Source organism: Camarhynchus parvulus, chromosome 15, assembly GCF_901933205.1.
Source record: "Camarhynchus parvulus chromosome 15, STF_HiC, whole genome shotgun sequence".
NCBI lineage: Eukaryota > Metazoa > Chordata > Aves > Passeriformes > Thraupidae > Camarhynchus > Camarhynchus parvulus.
Genome location: NC_044585.1, coordinates 14,021,158 through 14,041,687, shown reverse-complemented (window position 1 = coordinate 14,041,687; position 20,530 = coordinate 14,021,158). Strand labels below are relative to the sequence as shown.

Genomic DNA, 20,530 nt, shown 5'->3' with positions numbered 1-20,530 from the left:
GGCCAAAGGTGTTAAAAACTTCGGGAGTCTGTGGTGAGGCGCCTACATCAAAGCAAGCGGTGATTCCAAAGAGCAGAGAACCCACCGCTGCCAAAAACAACAAGCCTATGAGGTCTGGGGATCTCCAGTCCTGGGGCCTTTGCAGTGGCTTCTTTCCATCTAGGAAACCAGCAGGACCAGCTCATAATAAAATACCTATCGAGGGACAAAGCTCAGCACTAGAGATCATTTACTCTGCCCCAGAGGTGACATCCCCTCTCCTTGGTGCACAGGATGGTTCAGGGGGCAACAATGGAGGCTGCACGTAAAGTGCTGGAGGCAGACATGCAGCTGGTATCCACTGACCCTGTGCTCTTTACATCTGCTTTTTGGCCTGCAATAAATATATCTAAAAATAGACACCGAGATGGATTTCTCTTTACTTCATCAGTTTTTCCCCTCCAAGGGACAGCCAGCCATTTATCCTGACACCAGTTCATGTCTTTGAGTTTCCCTTCTTAGCTGTGGCTTTTTGGAGCTGGCATCTGAACAAATAATGTTGTGGAACAGTCCCCATATTGTGCTTCCCTCAGGGCACAGGCAACACCAAATTCTCTGGAGCCCTTCTGCTGTTCTTGCCTGCGACCCAAGGCTCGCGCTGTGATACCCAGATGCCACGACACTGTTGCTCATCCCTAAAGAAAATGCTTCTGTTTACCTGGTAGATGGCCTTGGGGTGGCCAAATGGTGGCTAGGGATGCAAAGAAACACCCACGGGCATTTTTACATCTTGGAAATGTGAGAAAGCAAGCCCAGAGAGTCCAGCCTGCACAGGCTCTGCTCAGCTGAGAAGGTACCGATGGGATCCTCATCAACAGCTGGGCATCCTGGGAACACACTGCCAGCCAGCGTTCGCTGGCACAAAACCAGATGGTCCTCGTTTATGTACACACTGTCTTTGAGAGATGTACGGCAAGCAGAATTAGGGAAGGTGAAGCGTGGGAGGAAAGGAAGGCTGGAGCTACCCAGGAAGAAAGCAGTGGAGTGTTGTTGCTGCTCTGCTTATCCTTGGTTCGACCCTGATTTTGACTTTTTGGTAGCACAATGATCAGATTTTAGTCCTTCACCGGGCAGTCAAGTGTGATGGATCACAGTAAAACTGCTGTGCTGGATTGTCACCAGTCCAGCCACACACTCAGGTATGAGATGCCTCCCTGGGTATGTGGGACCAACCCACAAATCCCAGCCAGCTCATCCTCACCACCCACTCCAGCCCATCCCACACTGTCCTGCCTCTGGTGCTGCCACATCAAAGGCACCTTTCGTGCTCACCTTTGAAGAAGAAAGCCTCTCCCCGGATCTGGGCCACTGCATCGAAGTGCGTGTTACACCTGTTGGGCACGTCCCGCCTGAGCCTGTGGAGAGATGCCCAGGTAGGCAGTGAGGGGCTGTGTCCCCCCTGATGCCTCCTACCCCACAGACTGAATCACCCCTGCTCCCGGAGAAGACTACAGGCTGTGCCCATCTGTCACACCTCATGCTCAAGCCCAGCCACGTGCACAAGGATTTGCAAGGCGAGCTCGGGCAAACCTCAGCCTGAAGACAGCTTGGGCTGACAACCCTGAGCCACCGGAAGCCATTGCTGGGAGTCGAGCAAGGACATGCTCTACATTCACCAGCTCCTGTAGCTGCTGAGAGCTGGCTTCCTGCTCCCAGTGGCACAGTGTGGCTTGGCCAGCTAGCCCAGGGCAGCAGGACATGGAAATCAGCCACACAGCCTCTCACTCTAACAGCTCAGTATGCCACTGTTCCAGGGCTAAGCTTTGAAGTGCCAGTCAGAGGTGACTGAGCTGCAAAGCAGAAAGCAGCTGAGCTTAAACAGAGGGACCTGGAGGAACCATGTGATGTCCAGTGAAATCTACCTGGTGAAAGCCACCTGGCAAGTGGCAGCTGAGATATTGAGCTGCTTTAACAAGATGGGTGGGGAAGACACCAAGTATGAAGAACTGAGAGAGCCACAAAGCCCACGTAAGAAATGATGACTGATGGAGGAACGAGGAGAGAAAAGTTCCTGTGGATGACAAGGAAGCATGAATCTATTCTGCGGATAGAAAAATTGTGCTGGGCTGCCAGCACCAGCTTCTTTGCTCTTTGACCACAAAATGACAGATGTGGAGGCAAACCCCATCCACTCTCCCAGAATACAAAGCAGGAACAAGGGGATGACATGAGCAAGTTTCCTGCTGCTCCTGCTGCTGGTATGAGATGGTGACTTCTTACAACAGCAGGGAGAAAGGCTCTCTTATATCTAGGTCTAAACATGGCCATAAGGAGCCTGGTGGACAAGCGCCTTTAGAAGCTACGTGCAGAGAAATGTAACTAATGGCATTCAGCATGTTCAAACAAAAGGCGCACGAGGTGAAGGTGACCTGCTCCATCTCTGCCGCTCTTAACTGGGGGGCTTTTGCTGTCTGGCAAAAATGTGTGACCGTCACCTCCTGCCTTTTTGTTCAGTGTCCCTTCTTCTCTTAACTGTCCTGCTGTCTTGGTCAACATTTATTAATGAGCTATGTCCTGCACCTCCCTTAATGAGGCCATGCTGGTTGCTTGATGATACATGTAAGCAGCCCTTTGCCAATGGTAACCTGCATTGGAGTCAGGTTATCAGTCCACTTGTTCCAATATTCACTCCCTCAGGTACATTAGGCAGTTGCTCACTGTGGAACAATTTAGGTAAGTTATACTTCTGCAATTCAGGATACTGCTGAGGAAGTTCGTTTAAAATTCCAGCAAGGATGAATTTACCTAAGGGTGATGGTGACAACTTTCCGCTAATATGAATAAAAAAACTGAGTTTTAGCAAAATATCCAGAGAGAAGTACCAAAGCCAGAGTGAGCAGGAAAGATATGGATGAAGCAGAGCTTCACTACTACACATCCTTTGCAGGAAAGGAAGAATTTGACTTACAGGACAGTGGAGCGGTTCTCTGGCAGCTCTGGCAGCATTGGATGATCATCTGTTTTGCTTACTTCAGGCTTGGCTGTGGGGGACACAGATTCCCTGACTCCTGTGTAGAAAAAAAGCAGTAATAGGGAACACCATCCTTCCTACCAGCACCACTCACCCCAGAGAACAGCTATTCCAGTGTGTCCTACCATGGCAGGAACAGGCTGTAGCCAGTTGAGGGACACAAACTTACCATAGAGTTGCCAGATCCGGACTTTGTCCTCGTAAGGCAGGTCGTACTTCAGAGGATCTCCCACTGGACCTTGGTAGTAGGGTCTCATGATAGACTCTATGGCAGAAATGTGGGTCAAGCCGATGGCATGGCCAAACTCATGGACAGCTACAGCAAATAGGTCCATCCCATGAGTGTCTGGAGATAAGGATAAAATTGAAGTAATAGTCACTAAGTGCTGAGAGTAATTGGAGGATTTGGGTGGGCTGCAGGGGCAGTAAGAGAAAGTGTAGGTTTATCTTCAATAAACTGGAAAGAAGAGCTTTGGAATAGGTAAAGTTTAAAAAAAATATTTTTTTTCCAGTTAGAGAATGGGGTGGATCATATGAAAATGGAAAGCAAGCCAGACTTCAGCCTACACCAGCCTGGGTATCACCCCTCTTATTTCCAAATCACTGTCGGCACCTGAGAAAAAAAAGGGCTGAGACAGCAACCACATCACAATCATTTGTTGAGTGGCACTGCAGAAGCTGGGCCAGAGCAGTCACTCCCTGCATCTCATGCCTGCTGCAGCTGCTGACACAGCCTTTGCATTGCCCAAAATACAAGATTTCTGCAGCCACCAGCCAGGAGCTTGTCACATCCTGTGACAATGAGCCAAGACATGAGCCGAGGAGCTGGGGAGTGCCGGCAGTACCTGCCTGCTCACAGGGCTTTTCTTGACTGGCCTTGCATGATGCTGCTCCAGCCAAATCCATCCCTCAGCCTTCCTGTATGCACACAAGTGCAGGAATGTTCATCTGCTTACCAAACACCAACCTGCTCATCTCACTGGTGCCCTGACACAAGTAGGTGACTGTGTCCAGGTTGTTTTTAGAGGATTTACCATCTTCTCCTGTTACACATCCTATGCTGCAGCTCTCGTGTCTGCTGCCTTTGGCAAACACTTTGATCCTCACACGCCACAATGGGCGTTAGGGAGACACTGTTGAACATCAATACCTCAAGGCTTTGATGACTTTTTTCCTTCAGTCTGGGCTATCTCTACTATATTCTCTTTCCCCAAATTTCCTTATTTGCAGTCCAACCCCCAGTGCCTCACACCATACCCACATACAGACCAATCCTATCTCCAGAGCCTGAGACACTCATGTAAGGGGTTAATACTCATTTCCAAACATACGCCACTGCTACCAAAGCAAAGGAGGAGCTGCTCCCAGCTGAATGGGACTGAGACTGCTTGGTGCATTCCCACCACCCAGCTCTAGACAGGCTGGGCCGCATGCCCATGTAATTTCTGCCCCTCTCTGCACAGCAATGTCCTGCAGAGAGATACCAGAGGGCAGCAACGATTTTAAGTGCGGTTCTTATAAAGATCATGATGTCAAGTATTGTAATAAAGAAGCAGTGAGTTGGAAAGATCCCTGTGGAACTCAGGGGAGTGTCACATTCCCTGAGACCGACTGGAGACAAAAGAGATGGCTTCTTTGCCACCTGAGATGGCTACTTTTTTGCACAAAAGTAGATGATCCTGCCTAGTCCTTAGTGCTCCTCACCAGGCTCAGGGTGCCAGAGCGGGGAGGAGATAGTCTTTGCGGAATTTTTGCCTTTTCCTTCATGACTATTATTTACAGGGTCTGTAACCAGGCGAGATTTTTATAACCTGTGCTGTTTTCCCTGGCACTAAGAGAGAACAAGACATATGCTCTCTGACATTTTAATGCCAGTCTGACAACCTTGGGGATATTTTTATATCACCTACCAAGTTGTTGTTTTTGAATCAGTAGAGAGAACAAAATAAATAAAAGATGAAGCTCAGATAGCTCCAAGATCTTCAAAACAGAGGGCAGCTTTTCGCTGGCAGGCTCATCCCCTCATCTCTTGGTGGAGCTCAGAGGGGCACCCCTGTGGGAGCGCTGGCTCTGAGCTCGCTCCTTCATTGGAGTTTGTTTCACAATGAGCACTCCCAACCACTAGCTGCAAAACTTACTCCATCACTAACACATTCCCTCTGGCAAGCTACTGACCACAGTGCTTGTCTCTGCCCTGTATGTCTGCAGATCAAAACTGCTGCTTTTTTTTTCCTTCCTTATAAGAGCCATCAGTTGGGGCTAGAAACATGAAACAAGGAGCATGAAACAAGAAGCAGGTATAATTCTCAAGGATCAGCCTGTCCAGACCTTTAACCTTCATCTCAAGACCTCTTCCAGCACTCTTGGTGAACCCTTCTGCCCATGAACACTCAGGGGGATGGATGCAGGTCAGCTGGTGGGCTTGTATTAGCTTGTTTCAGAGAAGACAGGTTTAAACAAAGTCATTAAGCTGAGGCAGCAGGATCCCACTAGGAGGCTGGTGGAGGAGGTGGAATGACAAATAAATTAGCAGCTGGTGGCTGCAGAGAAGACATTCTGTCAAAACATGCCTGACACAAAGGCTCAGGACCTGATCCCCACAGATGGTTTTGCAACTGAGGAACACTTGCCTCTGACATTCCCTCTGCTAATTAAAATTCTGCTTTGGCCAGATGAGATGAAGATAAAAAAGAAAAGAACTGCAACTTGTAACCATCCTGATGCTAGGTAATAGACAGGAGATGGCAAGAAAAAACTAGGCCTTTTTCCCAGCACAACACAGAGCCCTTTATACGTAGGTGAGCTAACAGTATACTTTAAAAATAGGGAACTCGGACATGTGGCAGTGAAGGCACCCAAAAGGTGTCAAAGTCAGAGAATGCAGTCCCCATCCAAGAGCTCCAGCAGCCACATACCCAACCTGCGACTTTCCAAGTCTCAGAAGAGACGGGGACTGTGGTTGGGCGATGGGAAGCTCTGCAATTGCTGGCAGGATAAGGAGAAATATGGAGATGCCATTGAGGCTTCCAGGAACATAAGAATGTCCTCAACACTGCCTGGGTTGATTTTGCTAGCAGGAGGAATCAGATGACTTCAGGGATTCTGAAGCCTAGGGTGAAGGTGTGGCAGAGCCTAAACCACTCCAGCCACCCGAGCAGAAGAGAAAATTGTGAGCCCTTGTGCTTGGCTGCCGCTCTCCCACCCTGACCTACCTGATGATCGGAAGGTCCAATATTCGTCCTCGTCAAAATGAGTGTCCCCTGCTGTGTGATGGTCTCCGGGGAAGAAAGCATGTGCCACCGTCCCACCAGGCCCATCAAAGGGATAGCCATCATTGTGATCTGCTTTGGAGAAATCTATCTGGATGTCAGCATTGTTTCCGGCCACTTCATGGAAATTCAACGGAGTGATGTCACTCCAGACCTTCAGGGCATAGTACATCAGGGCTCGGACAGTGTCGTGGCCCAGGTGGGACTCTTTTGGGAAGGTGCGAACTCTGAAACAAAGAGGGCAAAAAAGAGGATGGGTCAGTAGCATGAAAGATCTCCAAGAACAACCAGAACTGGCTCTGCAGGTGCCTGGTGTTGATTTAATAGAGGAGATGAAAAGACAAAGATGCAACAAGGCACCTTGGCTTCTAAAGGAGTATATTTAGATCATCTTTCATTGGCGATTTTGACAAAAATATACACGCTTTCCAAGCAAATGTACTGTTGGATTGAGTAATTATTGACAAAAGCCCGTTTGGATGCCTTCTGGCCAGCTCTACCCCTGTAATAACAGATACTTTCTTTTTTGTGCACCAGCACACCAGCTGAAGTGTTTTCATGGTTTGACAGATTTTTAAAGGCTGAAGCAACAATTATGACCACATCACTTACCCTGCTACATAACACAGCTGTGACAGCATCACTTGGTACCACACCACTTCCCATCACCAACGTGCAGTCATGACCTGACTACACTTCACGAGATAATTACAAGCATCAGAAGGGGAAGTCACACCACTCAAGCTCTTCCTGAATAGTGATCTGAGTGCTGGGAGACAGCATGGGTGTGAAAAGTAGGGAGCAACTTGCTTGCTGAGGTTGTGAACACATCCCACACCCTCAAGAGACAGGCAGCCCAAAGCAGGCACCACCTTTGGGCCAGGGCAAAACTAGTCAGGGTTGAATCTCTGAGGAAAAAAGGGCTTATGAAAATAAGCAGAAATCTCACTAGCAGTTCCTCTGAAGCACTTGGGATGCTCATCCTTGAGACAGTGGGAATGAGTGGATGAATCAGGAAAAACACATCATAGCCAAATGGGAAAAAATCATTTGTACCTTTGCCTTTGCTATCCCTTGACTCTTTGGGCAAATAAAAACCTTATTGACTAATCTAAATGAGTTACATGCATGTAACACCAGATGACTGTAGGACTTCAAAGAAAACACATTTGTAAAGGAGACAGCACAGAGGTACAAACAGTATTAGCATGGGATTAGAAAAGACAGTTTTCAAGGCAATTTTTAATTTATAGAAGAGATTATGCTCCAGATGTAATCCTCTACTGTACAGAGATAAAGGCCACCTGGATTCCAGATATTCATTAACTAGCTGTCTTCATCTTTCCTAACACTCCTCAGGACTTAGGTAAACCCTTTGCTGCTTTAATTTCTACTAGTAAGTCATTATACGTGTAACACACACCATGTTTAGCCTAGGAATTATGACCTTTCTCCAGGATCATAGTGCCTAAGGCACAGAGTCACATTTAGGGACATTATCTGCTCTTTCCTTCCCAAGCCCTGCTCACCATGTGAGCTATTTTCCTTTCCTTTTCTTTCCAGCTGTAGAATGAGGATAATAAATCAGATCTCCCTTGTAAAAGGATGGTGGATAAAAAGCCCTGTCTAAAGAAACAAATACTATTAATATTCATCCCAAGATCTGACTCCAGAAGCATTAGATTAAGGCAGAAACAGAATCAATACCTATTTTACTTCTTCCAAAAAGTCCTAAACCTCTGAGCCGATCCACATTTTATTCATACGCTGCAGGTCTACGTGGAAAGTCCCTTATCCTTGATTCATTATCACTGTTATTTTTTAAGAGAATCCCATCAGGGTTTTTTAATTCAGCATCTGATTTGATTGCTGGAACTCTGCTAATTGTTTTCAATGAGATGAGGAAAAGACTATTATGATGATAGGATGTTTGCTGACCTTGCATCACCCAATTCCACTGAAAAGGAAGCACATTTCTAACAGCATGCAGATAAAAAACCTTCCTCCTACCTTAAATTATTATTATTAGTAATAGTAGTAGTAGTAGTAGTAGTAGTAGTAGTAGTAGTAGTAAATGGTGTTTAGGTTTCCAGTGAAGAGAAGCACTCCTTCTTCTTGGATGTAAATCCCTTCTGAGATTCCTCTTACAGAACTCAGATCTTCGACAAAAGCCTGATGTGAGTAATTGGAGAGAAAGCTCTCTGTTCCAGACAGCCTCTGCCAGCCAGAGGGAGGGTGATGACAACCGGACTGCTCAGTCCCTTCAGCCACCCCACCAACACTGCCCTAAGCTGTAGGCTCAGTCACATCCTGCTGCAAATCACTCTGAGACGTCCTGAGGAGTGTCTATCCCTGTGGTAGATGGGGCTGCAGGAGGGAGCATCAGCCACAACACTGGAACTGGCAGCTGCCGAGCAGGATGTGGTGTTGAGGGACACAACTGGATACCAAGGAGAAAATCTCCCCTCTGCGTTTAGTGCTCAGCCAGGCCGCAGCATTGCCATGCAGACAAATGAATGCTGACTCTCACACAGCGCTGCCAGTCCTTCATGTGTTCCCTGAGTCACCTCCTTTGCTTGACCCATCCCAAACAGACTTCGTATCTAGAATGATTAATAAGTAGAGACTAGAGAGGACTGATCTGCCTCTGGTTTGCTGTTGAGGGGCACCCACACCTATTTTGATTTCTGATTTCCTTATTAGTTTTGTCCTCCAAAAGACAAAAGTGGGAGAGTATAAGTGATGGATGAGAAATCAATAGCTTGTTAATGAAAGCACTCTTTCACTTTCCCAGCCCTGAAACCATGGACAAATAAAATAAATGCAGAGAACTACCAAACACAGCAAGCTAAGGAGTGCTTGATAAACCCACACCGATTTTTCTTGGAAGGGGAAGGAAGAGGGGATAGTTGAAAGGGTAGATGCTTGCTGCCTTGGCAAAGGTGCTTTTCCAGCTGCCCAGAGCCATCCATGGCACAGCAGCCCTGATGCAGTGCTACCCTGGCAGTGCTGCAACACTGCCACTGTCTGCAGGAGGAAAACAGCGGGTGTTGGAACCCTCCATCAACCCTCTCCCAGCAGTTAGACTATCAACCAAAAATGTTCAGTTTTTTCATTCTCCTGCCCTTTATCACACACAGAACACCAGTCACCCCCAAGCCACTGTGCCTCTATACACCTACCCGCTCTCTGCCTCAGCTGCTCAGGGATTTTCCTATGGGGGTCCCAGTTGCCTGTGACAGGGGCATTACAATAACCTAAAGAAGCCTGACACTGACAGGTGACAGTCTGCCCCCCCTGGACACCTGTCAGCCCCAGACATGGGGGACAAAGAAGTCTGGGCTTTGGATGGGAGGTCCCCATGGCAGGATGCCACTGATTAAAGGAAGAAAGTAGAAGGATCAGGACCGTTGTGGGGATGGGAGCACAGAACTGAGAGTTATGCCACCTTCGTCATGACCGCCACCTCTCCACGCCTGAGTAAATCCACATCTGGGCTCAGGCCACGGCACTCAGAGCAATGGTGGGCACTGACTGACTGATGTCACTGCTTCTCTGCCAGTGGGCTCTGCTCCCACTCCGGCAGTCCATGGCCTGAGCATCAGTGTCAAAGACTGCAGCTCTGATGAGATGGCACAAGGCAGTAGTCCTTAACTACAGACAGATGAAAGCCACCTCAGTTCAGCACTGAAAGGAAAAAAGTGGGCAATTTTAAAAGCTGAGTTTCCATGGCTCCCCTCTCCCCAGGGAGCTCGAAGCATGCGGAGACGGGGCATGGCCCTGCTGCTGCACTTCCCAGGACTGCGGGGAAACAGCAAGCACTGGGAAGAAATGGAGATGTGCCAGCTATGAACTCCCCTTCTGTGGGGTGTAACCAGAAGTAATAAAGCAAAATCAACAAGTGAAAAACAAGGCTGCAAACATGAGGGGAAGTGGCTGTGGGCAGCTCCGGCACTGATGCTGGCAGAGGGCATCCACAGCACACCACTCTTTCGGCAGCTGCCTTGGCACCTGGGGAGAGCACAGGGAAAATAAAATAATAACAAAACAATGCTCTGAAAAGAAAATTTATATGCTGTAATATCCTGGAAACTCTACATGGAGATGAGGCACAGAAAACCATCTATTTCTGACGCAGTAATTGGATGCTAGAAGACTGTACTGTGAGCTGTGCAGGATGCAACCTGTATAGTTTTGCTCCTTGGGCCCTCGAGTTCCACAGGTTGGTTGTACTCAAAGGTAAAAAGAAGAAACCTGAATGACCTGTATACCTATACAATTTTGTTTGCCCAAAACTGCCTTCTCAATCAGTGCATGTGCCTGTTTTGAGGCCCTCCTTTCCTACAGCTCTGCTTACCTGTTTATTTCAGCCTTGCAATTGTTCAGGTTTTTCTTCAACTTTTAAATCCATGTCTGAGTAGCATTTAGTTGTGTTTTCCCCTTTTAAAATCTTCAAACAATGTGTAAAAGGTAAGCGAGTAAAACTTTTATGTCTCTATTGGCCGACTTTCAGGCAGTTTCCAAAAAGCCAGTTTAGTCTCAAGTGCTGGATATAAATACTACACTGGAGTTTCTGTAATGCTGCAGTGCTCTGCTGGCTACAACCTACCATTGTAAAATACAACCCTTTTTTGGACAAAAGACAAGATTTGTGAAAGGATCAAAGAATAAAAAGCAGAAATTACATTGTCAGGAGATGGATTTTTTTTATGCCTTACATATAATATTGTCTCAGACCTCAACCCCTTTTTATGGCAATCCTTGCTGCAGCATCAGTTTCCAAGGGGGTAGGAGGCAGGGAATATCCCAGGGCTGCATCCACCAGAACAGCCGGACCACATTTCACCTCCACATTTCTTTCCAGCCTGGAACTGGGGATACTGTGTCAGCACATCCAAAGTCCTGATGGCACCTGCAATGCCAATTCCCTGACCGTGTTGCCCAGCCACGGGATGTCATTCAGGTTTGTCAGGAGCTGCTGTGGTCAGGCTGTGCACAAGCCGTGCCCTTGCACTGGCTCTGGCAGCTCCCAGAACACCAGGGCAGGTTTTCTTTTCACCCCCAAAGGATTTTCTCCTTTCTGAAATGTGAAGTTCTTCCTCTTTCCGCATAAAGTTAGGCCTGGGCAACAGGGAGACAGGTCAAGTTTTATAACACAGGTCACTTCACGACATGAAGCCATCTATGAACCAAAGTTGTTTCTTACTGAAGCTGAATTATGTTTATCTTTTCTCAAAATTAAGTCTCAAAGGAATCTGCTGGAACAGAGACAAAATCTCTGCTAAGTTTCAACATGTGTTGACAGCAACAGCCAAGTTGAGATTTGTTACTGTAGTGGGAAGAGGACTCTCTCTAGGGGCTATGCCAGGATCAAAGAAAAACTTATTATTAATAAGGAGAACTTTTCATCAGATCCACATGTGTTTTCAGAACGGTATAAGCACCTCACGCTGCACACTGCTTTTAGAGGAAAAATCACTGCAGCACACGGTATTTAAGGGAGGAAAAATGAGTCCCAAAAAGCACAAATCTCAATGGGACAGGGATCAGTGTGCTTGCCAACCCTGACCTGCAGCATATTTCTGAAAGCTGGACCTGAACTTCTGCATGTCACAGGTGCAGAGGGATCCTGACACTGAGGGAAAAATACTCGCCTGTGGCAAGGATTAGGAGAAAAAAGAGTGACTTTATTATCCAGAAAATTGACCTGCCGTTGGACTCAGGTGGGGCAAGAGAAGAAGCTCCAGGCTTGGCAGCTGCCTGAGAAAGTACAGAACTAATGAACTCAAGAAAAAAGATGCTCCAACAACAATTGCAACCCAGCAAAAAGCTCCCAGCTAATTCACCAGCCAAATCTGTATCATTCTCAGGCACTGCCAAGTGGGTCCAAGAAGTCACTGCTGAGACTGTCAGGAGAAGAAATAAAGTAAGTAGTCTATGGCGTCTCGGGAGGCCATAGGGACATGTTTTAACCATCACCCTAAAACTCATCTCAAAGCCATATTTAACAAAGGGGACGGTGGAATTGCTCTTTTGCTGCAAGATTTCAGCAGGGATAGATGAATTCCTACCTCCAGGACAAGTTCCTTTTGCTCCACTTGGTGACAGCCTGGGCAAATCGCTTCCTCCTGGTCTCTTCAATGGTGAGGTCAGGCAGAGAACAGCGAGGGGTCTTCATCAGCTCCAGGGTGGCTTCATCTAGGGTTAGAGAAAAAACAAGAAATCATGGGAATGGTGGGTTAAGAAATCCCAGGGGAACAAAGAGATAGGAAATGAAGTGCTAAGAATGAACCAGAAGAGCAAAAGTGGATACTCAGGAGCCCACTGGGACATGGCACCAGCCCCAACATGTTGTGGCGACACTCACAGAACACTGAGCCCCCTGTGTCTCACTGCTGCTCCCACCACTAGACAGCAATTCCTGCTGGAAGCCCACCTGTGGCCAGCTTTGATCATGTTTTTAAACATATTTTTTCAAGTATTCTGTCTTGTTCTCTCTTGATGAATTTCCAAGGAGAGACATTCACATACAAATAAACTCCATCTCTGTTCAGCTAGGAGCTTATTTGAAGAATGTCCAGGTTCTTTCTTATTAATTTTTTTATAATGAATGAAAGCTTGAAGTGTCTATTCTCACCAGCTGAAATGCAAAAAAGTTGTTTCATTCACTCATTTCCCTGCTGACTTTACCTCTTAAACTCTGTTTTCATGAACAAACCCACAATTATGACCTGTGCAGGGCAGCCATCCCTCCCATCCCCAGACTGTTTCAAACACCCCCTCTGAAAATGCAATCTGAATGGCCACTCCTGTTCCGGGGTCCCCTGCAGCTTGTGATGCAGTGGAAGAGAAATTATTGCACATGCTCAATTAAGACCAGAGAAAGGAAGTCCTCATGTCGGGATGCAGCTGTGCCTTCAGGAGACCAGCAGAGGGATGCTGGGATGTTGGGATGGATAGAGACTTGCCTACTAATTAGCTGCTACTTAATTGTGTCCCAAGCAGCAGAAGCATGCTGGCCCCATGGCAGGAGGGTCACAGAGGGGAGAGAGCAGAGAGGCGCCCTTCTGCAGGACGGGATAATGCTGGCTTTCTCCTTCCCTCAATGAAAGCTTTGAGAGCAATGACCCCAGCCACGCTGGTGAACTCGTGCTGCTTCAGCCTCCCCTTGGACTTCTCCCTCCCAGGCAGATGCGCCTGCCACACAGATGCCACTGCCTGCCTCTGCTGGCCAACGGAGCTGCTGGAGCAGGTGATGGGCTCCCAGCTGGCTGGGCATGACTGAGGAGTACCTGGAGCTGCTGTGGCTCAGTGAGATCCCAGGAGAGCCCCAAAGAGCCTCCTGCAAACAAAGTTGGGGTGATGCAACATCATCCTTCTCCCTTCCCTGTCTGTGCCCCAGCAGCAGGGGAACCCAAAATATCTTCGCATACAAATTCGGAGGCTTAATCAGGATTTTTGTTCAATTCAATTTGATGCTGCAAGTAAAGCTTTGAACAGAACAACTTTCTCCCTTTGTCTTTTAAATTTTCTTGGTTTTTTTTTTTGAACACACCAAGAGCTATTTTAATCACACTGAGAACCCCAAGGGTCTGTGGGTCTGTTGAAATAATTGCTTGCCTCAGGTTCTTGAAAACACAAGGCAACAGAACACCTGAGCCATGTAATTACTCTTACAGCTCCAAACTGGGCCATATGCTCCACCCACGGTGGAGCTTTTCCTGCTGCTGCTCCAGAACACAGGAGAGGGAGAGTCCCTTCTCCCTCATGGACCTGCAAGAAGCCATCCCTGTCTCGCTCTGCACCAAGGAGAGGAGGGGTCATGAGCCACTGACCTAGGACTCCTGTGGCCTCAAGCCCCCCGAACCTCTGCATGGCAGTGATGGCCTTGGTGAGCTCCTCCTGCGTCTGCAGCTGCCCCGTGACAGGGTCCGGAGGAGGCAGATACCCAAATTTTGTCAGCCAGTCCTGTGAAACAAGGCGAAGGGGAAATGAGAAAAGGAAAGGAAGGAGATACAGGGAATGATACTCTGAAGGTCCTCTCCACTGCACCCTGAGGTGCAGGGCCTTAGCTTAATGGTTGGACTTGATGATCTCAAGGGTCTTTTCCAACTTAAATGATTCTGTGGGGGTGGCTTGTTTTACCTTGCTTGGCTCATCCCCCTAGGCAGAGCATCTCACAATGCTCTTTACATTATGCTCTTTATATTATGAATCTTCACAAGACTCATAATTTTGTCAGTCATGCAGTGAGACTCAATGGTCCTTTAGTGGAAGAGATAAAGAAAACTGCCCCACCTGGTTTTAACAGGCAGCGTAATTAAGAGAAAATAAGTGCCCTACCTCTTAACAGATAAGGACAGAATACACACCCCCAGCCAGATCCTGCATTTGCAACAGAAGACACTTGACTTTCACACCAGGATTTTGTTTGGAAATAAACTTAGCCATGAAGTCTCCAAGCCCACTTTGTGCCACACAGTTATCCAAGACCTGAAGCAGATGACCTCAGCATTGACACATAACAGCCCTTCTCTCCAGCATTTCCACACTCCCTGGTTTAATCATCTTCCTGCCAGCTGACCTAAAGTATTTACAGCCAGGTGTGGGTCTCTCAACCACCAGAAAGCAGCAGGGACCTGTGGAACCCCTGGACATCCCTCTTTCCCAAAGCCTAGGCAAGCCCAGCCATGTGCCAGTGATCCCCTCACCACAGGCATCTCATTAAACCCAAACCCACTGTTCAGTCAGAATTTGTCTCTCAAAGGACAATATATCTTCATTAAGATTTTTCTCCTTCTCTCTTCAGACTAAAATTGATGAGAAAAAATGCTACAAATCTCCTTACAACTGCTTTTTTAAGTGAATTACTTTTCTAAATCCTTTCTTACCTTCCCTCTCTCTCCTTCCCTTCCCTTGGCAGAAGAATGAGCAAGGAATAGTAAAACTGCACGCAGGGGATGCCATAAACACCTGCTCTCTATTTTCTTTATCTGTATCAAACATTGATCTGTTGAGCCTCTTGCAGACTGATACTGATCCAGACTTCCACTGCAGCCAATACACCACAAATTGATGGTAGCCAGATTAGAGCCAGAAGCCAGCAGCTACTTGTCGCTACATTCTGAAGGTCTCATAGCTTGGTGTCACCTGCAGCTGCTGCCCTAAACGCCACAGAACCCCCAGCCCCTCTCTGCAAAGTCCAGTTAAACAGATTCACACTTACTGAGCTTTATGACAGATCTCCTCAGGCTTGGTGTGACTCTCCATTGGGGATCATGGCCTGCTGTGCTGGTTTTCTCACTCGCATTTAACTTCCCTCCCAATCCTCCTTCACAGTTGCCTCATTTCAGTGGGATACTGTGCTCAGGAAACAGCTTATCTGGCCACTTCTTGTTGATTACCGCAACTCCATTAGCCACCACCTTGCTGGGAATGCTAAGCATCATGACAGCCCCTCCCTGCCATCGGGCTGATGGCCAGGCGCAGCGCCGTCTCCTCTACTCCCCTGCTACTATTTTTCCCTTTGCATAGCCAAGCCATTCGTGACAGAAATTAGAGATACAATTCATCTTGATTCTTTGTGAGAAATTGGTTGTGACATGGAGGTCGGCAGCTGGCCCATCAATTGCTGAGGACGGCGGAGTTTAATTTGGTTTGTTCCCTGGCCATGGAGACAGTGTCATTTATCCTCTAATGACAGTGGAGACACTGCCACACCAGAGACAGGCACAACTCGACTGTCCTTGGGGGCTCCTGGGGATGGTGGTGGCAGCAAAAGGCTGGGGAAAGCAACAGCAGCGGGATATCCAACAAAAGTTGTGCAGGTCTTCTTTCCTTCCTAACCCCAAGGGATAGAGAAAGCACAAACACGAACAGACACCCCAAAGCAAATCGGGGGCTTTCTACACAAAAGATGGAATGAGTGGTCAGAGATCACAAATCCTTCACCTGATCTACCTTGCAAGCACCGATTTCCCTTCATGTGATTTTTCATCTAGACCATCAAGCTTATCCTGCTTTACTCAGATCCTCCTTAGTTTTACAGACCTCTGTGATCTTGCTCTTTTTCAGCTCTTTTCCATGTAGGAGTTTTGACTAAAGCCGATTCATAACACTGAACTTTAACATTTAACATTCTACTTTTGCTGTGGCAGAAAATTTCATGAGGGAGACTGCAGCTGGCTTGGCGATGAGAAAGAACAGCAGAAATTGTCTGCCTAATTATCTGTGTGCCCCATGAAAGCTTCTCAGATATTTTCTTGTCCTTAATAATGACAATGGCTAAATTTACATACTTTCATAAATAAGAATATGAAAACATTTTCCATTGAGATAACTTCAACACATCCCCTTCTTATTTCCTCCTTAATAAAAAAGCACTTTTTTTGCCAACTCTCATTAGCTTAAAATGTTTAAATGAAATAGTGATTTCAGCTGAAAGCTAAAATTCTTTGAACATATTTCTTGCCTGAGCTGGCACTACAAAAATTTTTCCTTAAAAGGGTGCTGTGCTAAATGAATTGACCTACTCCCACAAGAAAATTCAGCTTCAATAACTATTTCAAAAGTAAAAAAAATTGCTTCATCAAAAAATGAGAAGCTTAACCCAATGTCTAACAATCTTCTGGCTCTGAGAGGAGCTGGGAACAAGTAGGGCTGAGCTATATGACTCATGTCATGCCCCAGGGTAGGTACCTTGGTCTGAGGCTCACATGATCCCAGCTCAATTTTTGTAGGAATCACCACCAGCAAAGATGGTCTGGGAGCCAAGTCCAGAATGAATCTTCCGATCCACCTCCACCACTGAGCAATACAGAATTAAAGGCTCCACACTGCACTGGCTCCTGTCCAGGAAAAGGATAAAAAAAAAAGGAAGAACTGCATGCCGAGCAGAAAGGTCCAAAACCACCCATCCATCTGCCCCTCCTCTCTGCCAGCTAAACACAGACGTCAGCAAGAGCCCTGGCGCTACACAGCACATAGCAACAGCAACACATTGCCTACAAGCCACAGCTGGGATGTTTATGGACAAAACAATGTCCTTTGTGGGGGCTGGAGGGCCCCCTTGCCCCATTCCAGATTGTGGGACTTGCACCATGTCCTCAGCAGTGGAAAAAGCCACTGCAACTGTCTCAGGACAGTGGTACTAGGAAAAGTGAAAAAAATGGAAAAAAAAAATTTCCATTTCCTCCTGGTTTCATTTTACTATCCTACCATGGGCAGTATGCAATAAAAGATTTACAGTCTTAAACCAACTGCTCCAGACCAGAGTCTGCCTTTGCAAAGGGACCCTGTTAGCAATGCCACAGTGTCATTCCTTCATGGAGCAGTTCCACATGTGTGTTTGGAGACAGATTACTCACTCGGCTGGCTAAAAATAAACTCTATTTTTTTCTCATCTGGGTTCCCATCTGTAATGGGGAAAAGCCTGCTTCTTGCCTTTAAAAATGTTTAACAGAATTCAAAACTACAAATATTTTTCACTTTTATTTTTCCCATTTGGAGAAGCACAAAGTTAAGAAAAAATGGTAATGCAGTCCTCCCCTCTGCAAACAAGTTCTGCTTCAATTTTGGACTTTTTTTTTCGCTCCTAAAGCCACTTGAATGGAATACCAGGTAGCAGTCAGGGACTGGAGCTTTCCAGGGTCAAGTGATCACCCAGAACAAAGCGTTAACTCCTGCAGTAGTGAGGCCTCTGGTATGACTTATGCAAAGGCGATTTTCAGATTAAAATGGCAATTTCATTTCTTTCATCTCTCCACTTCCTTTGTATCAATATCCTTTTGTTCTGGAACCTACTTACCTGCTTCATTTTAAAACAGATGTAGATATTGCCCCTCTTTTATGGAAGATTTATGAGCTCTGTAGGTCTGCTTTTACAAATATTAATATTATATAAGATGATCTGCCACAGGCAAAGGAAAGACTCGGTCAGCAAGTTTTCTTCCTGATTATTTCTTTTTAAGGGTGGTAGGTTGGCATTTACAAGAAGGCAAACCAGTTCAGGATAACAAGGAGAGGATAAACAGGATAAACAGCAAAACAGAAATCAGGATAAACAGGAAAATTATACTCAAGCTGGCTCCACAGTTCTGCCTGCTCTTGTAGTATTAAAATGACCATCTATCTAAAGCTTAGCCCTGAACAATCAGGACATTTTTTTCTCTTGGAGAAAAACAGCCTTAATCCCGTAGAGGTCGTAACATTCCCTTTGCTCAGGGATGGAGATTGTTATCTTCAGTGTACCCAGCCTGTTGCCAAGCTGAGAGAAGAACAGAGCTTTACCACAGTCCCTCACTCCTTGGCAGATTTGTGAACCGGACCCTGAGCTTTGCACCACTATCCCAGTCTGTCTCCATGCCCATCCCATCAAAGCTGAATGAAGAAACTGGGGTAACTGGGGTTAAATTGAGAACACTGCTGGCAGGGGTACAAGCAGCACCCTCAGTGTTCTGCCTGAAGGTGCTGGTGGCAATACCCACGGGCTCTCCTCCCTGGTCTGTGTCATGGCCACCAACATTTCTCCAGGTAACCTCTTTGCAGCCAGTGACTAACACATCCCCAGAGACAATGTGGATGTGCAACATGCACTGAGAAGATCCCAGTATGTCACAATTTCCAAATCTTTGGGGCAGTCCAAGGTTTGAGCAGAAGCAAGTTTTCTTCCATTGAAAAGATCTCTTTTATTAATAGTCTTTGAAAAGCCTTACCAAACTGCACCTTTTTTCATTAATCAAGTGACAAGTTGGTTTTATTCATTTAAAAAGGGTGTTGTTATGCCTGGGAGGTTAAACCCTTACCCTGACCTGAACCTGGCCCTTGGCTTTCTGGCAGGGGCACCCTGCTCACTACTGACCGTGCCCCATGCCCTGGGCTGCAGCAAGAGCACAAACCACTCCACCATTCTTCTCCACAGCTCATCTCCTGCTTTCCATGCTGAATAACCACAGAGAAACAGGCCTTGTTTCAGTGGAGTTGCCCAGAGACAAGAGGACTTTTCCTGCCAGAAGTCCCGTTGTACCCTGCAGCCATGCTTCACACATGCAAGGGAAGAAAATCCAAACATACTAGTCAACAAAATTAATGACCCAGATTAGTAAAACAAAGCTACAACTCAAACATCTGGAACTAATTTTCAAATTACACTTTGCTTTATCTCTACAGCTACCATTAAATAGGGTGGAAGCTTTTAAATAATAATAATAAAAAAAATTCCCAACACCACAAGCTAGATTAAAGGAAATTGCTTTGAGCTGTTTGAGGTTTTATTCCAAGTTATTGAAGGTTTACAGTATTACAATTTTTACAGTCATTTTCCTGAGATCAAAAGACCCCAGGAACAACACCCATTAATTAGAGCAACACATATGGTCCTGCAATACTCAAAGGAGCATGTTCCTGCAATGGAATGGCCTCCGGGCCCCGCAGAGCCAGCACTTCCCTTCCAGAGGTTTGCCACACGCCTCCCTAATGAGCTATCGCACGCACACAATCAGCTGATTAATTCATTAGGAGAAAAAAACTGCAGTTTGGATTACAACCAAGATTTTGGCTGATGCCGCTGCTGAACTGCGGGACTAGTTTCATTAGCTGCCATCAGAGGAGTTGCTTGAATCCAAACAGCTCTCTTTAATTTGAGCAACCGTTGTGTACAGAATCCAGGGTGGAAGTTAATGCAGCTGCTAATAACTTCCTCTCCCTAACCCTTGCTTTAAATGTTCCATTAGTGGAACAGCCAGCAACTGGATGCTAACGTGGCTGCCTGTGGGTCCTGTCAGATGTGGTCAGGTCTAGAATGTAACTTAATGCTCATTCGAACAGTTCTGCTCATGTTACCACTCTCCTGGGTGTTGGGGGGAGGATGTCCTTCGCCTGGCAAGGTGGAGACAGAGGAGGGCTGTGGTGGGTGACTTGGAGACAAGCCTCATCCATCATGCAAGAGCTGTTACACAAGGTGCAAGCATCTCTTTGGTTGGATGGATACCCAGAGCCTTCCCAGAAACACAGACATAATCAGATGTTGCAGAAGCAGAAGGAAATTCTCTGCAGACCACAGAAACAGCCTTATCAACCCTTTTGAACTGAAGATCAAAGAACCAATTCCTACCCATAGAAGGGGGATAGAGCAGTGCAGCACAACACAGTATTTACTACAGATGGCTTAGATTTCTTCTCAGAGTACCAAAGAGTGACAGAACATATAAACAAGATACAGTTTATTCTGCATTTTCAACATAAATGTGTATTT

At 46.6% G+C, this 20,530-nt stretch overlaps 1 protein-coding gene across 6 annotated transcripts in view; it reads right to left on the bottom strand.

The window, feature by feature from the left end:
- MMP17 (matrix metallopeptidase 17) overlaps nt 1–20,530 on the bottom strand; it is a 53,945-nt gene that overhangs the window by 13,778 nt on the left and 19,637 nt on the right. For 5 of the 6 annotated variants that reach the window (XR_004061149.1, XR_004061148.1, XR_004061150.1 and 2 more), the window contains exons 2-7: nt 14,115–14,247; nt 12,351–12,477; nt 6,223–6,506; nt 3,180–3,356; nt 2,948–3,047; nt 1,312–1,394 (exon numbers count right to left, since the gene is read on the bottom strand). Coding sequence is in view for 3 of the 6 variants with exons in the window: in XM_030958897.1 (XP_030814757.1) it covers nt 1,312–1,394; nt 2,948–3,047; nt 3,180–3,356; nt 6,223–6,506; nt 12,351–12,477; nt 14,115–14,247 (904 nt within the window). In the remaining 3 variants the exon portion in view is untranslated. The remainder of the gene's footprint in view (nt 1–1,311; nt 1,395–2,947; nt 3,048–3,179; nt 3,357–6,222; nt 6,507–12,350; nt 12,478–14,114; nt 14,248–20,530) is intronic. The other variant, XM_030958899.1, reaches the window with a different exon arrangement.